This window comes from Hibiscus syriacus, unplaced genomic scaffold (genome assembly GCF_006381635.1).
Source record: "Hibiscus syriacus cultivar Baekdansim isolate YM2019G1 unplaced genomic scaffold, ASM638163v2 tig00112738_pilon, whole genome shotgun sequence".
Lineage (NCBI taxonomy): Eukaryota > Viridiplantae > Streptophyta > Magnoliopsida > Malvales > Malvaceae > Hibiscus > Hibiscus syriacus.
This window is the reverse complement of record NW_024063392.1, coordinates 7,201,620-7,205,137: the sequence shown is the minus strand read 5'-3', so window position 1 is coordinate 7,205,137 and position 3,518 is coordinate 7,201,620. Positions and strand designations below refer to the sequence as shown.

Genomic DNA, 3,518 nt, shown 5'->3' with positions numbered 1-3,518 from the left:
AGTGAGTTAACTTCATCATCCCAAAATGAAAATTTATCTCCATTGTGGGATTATGTGACAAAGATAGAAAAATGGAGAACTATTGGAGAAACTCGGAATTACTAATTTAACATTTGCGGTGAAACTCGAAATGGAAGTTATACTAGGATAAAGGCACATTTGCTTCAAATTTATCTCAAGTTAGTGTTGAGATTGATTCTTCTTCTAAGAAGAGAAAACTAGCTTGTAACCTCTTTCTAGATCATTTGACATGAATGCTAGGACCCAATTAGATGACGAAATTGCAAGAATGTTCTACACCAATGGTTTACCCTTTAATCTTGCTAGAAAACCTCATTATCTTATGGCTCTCACTTTTGCTGCAACTCATAATATACATGGTTATGTTCCCCCAGTTATAATAAATTGTGAACCACATTGCTCCAACAAGAAAAAAATAACTTTGATAAACTCTTGCAACCGATTAAAACAACATGGCAAGAAAAAGGTTTGACTATTGTGTGTGATGGTTGAAGTGATCCAACAAGAAAGACTTTCATTAATTTCATGGCTACTTCTGGAATTGGGCATATGTTTCTTAAAGCTGTGAATTGCTTTGGTGAAGTCAAAAAAAAGTTTTTCATTATCATTTTGATGAAATAATTGATTGATGAAGTGAGTCACCGAAATATGGTGCAGATTATTACTAAAAAGTAGCTAAATACATGGGTGCATGAGAGATTATTGAGAGCATGTATCCTCATATTTATTGGACATCGTGTGTTGTACATACACTTAATATTATCTTGAAGAACATTTGTTCGACAAAAAATATCGAGGGAAATGAGAAAACATATGACTTGTGCTATTGGAATTCATAGGGGTGGAGTACAAATCAAGAATTTTATCATGAACCAAAACATGAGATTGGTAATCTTCCAAAGATTTAGTCCTCTTAAGTTACTTTCAGTTATCGATAATCATTTTACTTCTATCATTGTGATGCTTAAGATGTTTAAGCTCATCAAGCATAGACTTCAAGCAATGGTCATAAGTGATGAATGAAATTCTTATAGAGAGGATAGCACGGGGAAAGAAAACTTTGTGAAGAAAAGCTTGTAAGTGATGATTGGTGGGATAAAGTAGCTTACATCATTGATTTCACAAAGCTCATCTATGACATCCTTAGAGTATGTGACACTGATAAGTCATGTATTCATTTGGTATATAAGATTGTGAGATTCCATGATGAAGAAAATGAAGTGTAAAATTTACAAGAAGGAAAAACGATCTCTTTCGGACTTCAATCCTTTTTATCATATTGTTTATGAGATTCTTGTTGCTTGTTTGATAAAAAGTTATACTCCTCTTCATTGTCTAGCTAACTCACTAAATACAAGGTATATAACTTTGTTAGTTTTGAATTTTATATTCTCAAATCCTAATTTTTTTTATATATGTTTAATTTTCTTTTTAACATGTTGAAGGTTTTATAGTGATGGTTGGCTAACCGAGGATCCTATTAGAGTTGAGGTGGTGAAATATCTCAAGAGAATGGAGTGTTTTCGAAGTTTATTTCCAAATGATGATGATTATGAAAAATTATTGGATAAATATGCTTGTTTCTCACTTTAGAGTGAGCCTTTTGAAGAATTTATTTCTCTTACAAATAGGTATTCTTCGGATCTGAAAAGTTGATGGGAAAACTTTGATGCTTAAACTTCATTGCTCCAATCTTTGGATTTCAAAGTTCTTGGAGAACCTACTTCATCCTCTTGTTGTAAAAGAAATTGGAGTACTTATTCCTTTATCCACTCATTTAAGAGGAATAAGTTAAAAGCCAAAGATTTAATTTACATCCACTACAATATTCGTCTTTAATCAGGGAGTTATATTCAATACGTGGATGAGTAACCCAAGATGTGAGATGTTAGTGGAGATGTTTTTGATTCATAGGGAGATGTTGGATATTTAGAGTTTATCGAACTCTAATTTGATAAGCCTAATTTACAGAGTGAGTTAATCTCGGAAGATTTTAACAATGTTTGATTTGTGTTGTTTAATATTGTTCTAGACTTAATATTGTCGTTTAAGTCTTGAGATTTGACACTTTAATATTATGGGTTTTTATGATTGTTTTAGGCTTAATAATATGGTTTGTTTATGGATTTTATTGCTCTATAGTTAATATTGTGGCTTGTTGACTTCGTCAACTATTTAGCGAGTGGTATGTTGCCACGTGATCTTAATTACCAAGGAAGAAAAAAAAATTCATGAGAGATGTTAGACAATATCATTGGGAAGAGCCATACTTGTCCAAGAATTGCAATGATCAAATTCTAAGGAGATGTGTCCCTGAATGCGAACTGTGAAGCATTCATCATCACTACCACAGTGCCCCTTATGGAAGTCATTCTGGTGGAATGCGTACAGTAGAAAAAGTCTTGAAATGTGGTTATTATTGGCCTTCGCTGTTCAAGGATGCTAATGAGTATGTTAAGCAACATGATCACTGCTAACGAACATGCAACATTTCTTGATGCAATGAAATGTTGATGAAGCCTATTTTAGAGATTGAACTATTTGATATTTGGGGGTTGGATTTCATGGGGCCATACCCTTCATCATGTGGGAACTTTTATTATCTTGTTCCAGTTGATTATGTCTCAAAATGGGTGGAAGATCTAGCATTGCCAGCCAGAAATGCTAAAGCGGCTCTTTGATTCCTCCACAAAAACATATTCACTCATTTTAGAATAACTCGCGCTTTTATTAGTGATGAAGGTTCTCAGTTCATTGGAACACAAGTTACTACAGCATTGAATCGGTATGGTGTCAAGCATCAGATTGCTACAACATATCATGCACAAACCAATGGCCAAACTGAAGTATCAAACCATGAGATCAAGCAAATTCTTAAAAAGGTAGTTAATCATTCACGAAAGTATTGGTCTCAACACCTTAAGAAAGCATTGTGGGCTTATAGGACAGCATATAAAACACCACTCGGCATGTCTCCCTATCACCTTGTATATGGCAAAGCTTTCCACTTAACAGTGGAGCGGGAGCATAAAGCTATGTGTGCATTAAAGAAGTTAAATTTTGATCTAGATGCTAAGGGGGAAATGGTGTTGGATCTTAATGAATTAGAAGAGCTCCGAAATGATGCTTACGAGAGTTATTGAATTTACAAAGTAAGCAAGAAGTTGCATGACAAACATATCATGCCACAGTAATTCATTTTTGGACAATAAGTCTTGCTATTTAACTCTCGATTGAAGCTATTTCGTGGGAAATTATGATATCGGTGGTTGAGACCATTTGAAGTATTTTTCCCTATGGATTCGTGCTATTAAAGAACTTGGTGTATGTAAGCACATTCAAAGTTAATGGGCTGCATTTGGAGCATTATTGCCAACAAAAAAGCCTTCACATTGCTTCTATCACACTAAAAGAACCCCCTTCATTTTAATTTCTTTTATTATTGGTACAAGATTTTTCTACAACATTGTTGTTTTTCTCCTATTCTAGGCATGACC

General features: G+C 33.9%; 1 protein-coding gene across 1 annotated transcript; it reads left to right on the top strand.

The window, feature by feature from the left end:
• The first annotated feature begins 2,402 nt into the window (after window positions 1–2,402).
• Window positions 2,403–3,164, top strand: LOC120183088. Its single transcript, XM_039187867.1, has 2 exons — window positions 2,403–2,470; window positions 2,735–3,164. The coding sequence occupies exons 1-2, from the start codon at window positions 2,403–2,405 to the stop codon at window positions 3,162–3,164; spliced, it is 498 nt and encodes a 165-aa protein (XP_039043798.1).
• Window positions 3,165–3,518: the final 354 nt, after the last annotated feature.

Bases quoted from the DNA above. Each gene is read 5' to 3' on its own strand.
- LOC120183088 (XM_039187867.1), top strand. From the start codon at position 2,403: ATGCGTACAGTAGAAAAAGTCTTGAAATGTGGTTATTATTGGCCTTCG. The intron at 2,471-2,734 runs GTATGTTAAGCA...CACTCATTTTAG, and splicing joins CTGTTCAAGGATGCTAATGA to AATAACTCGCGCTTTTATTA.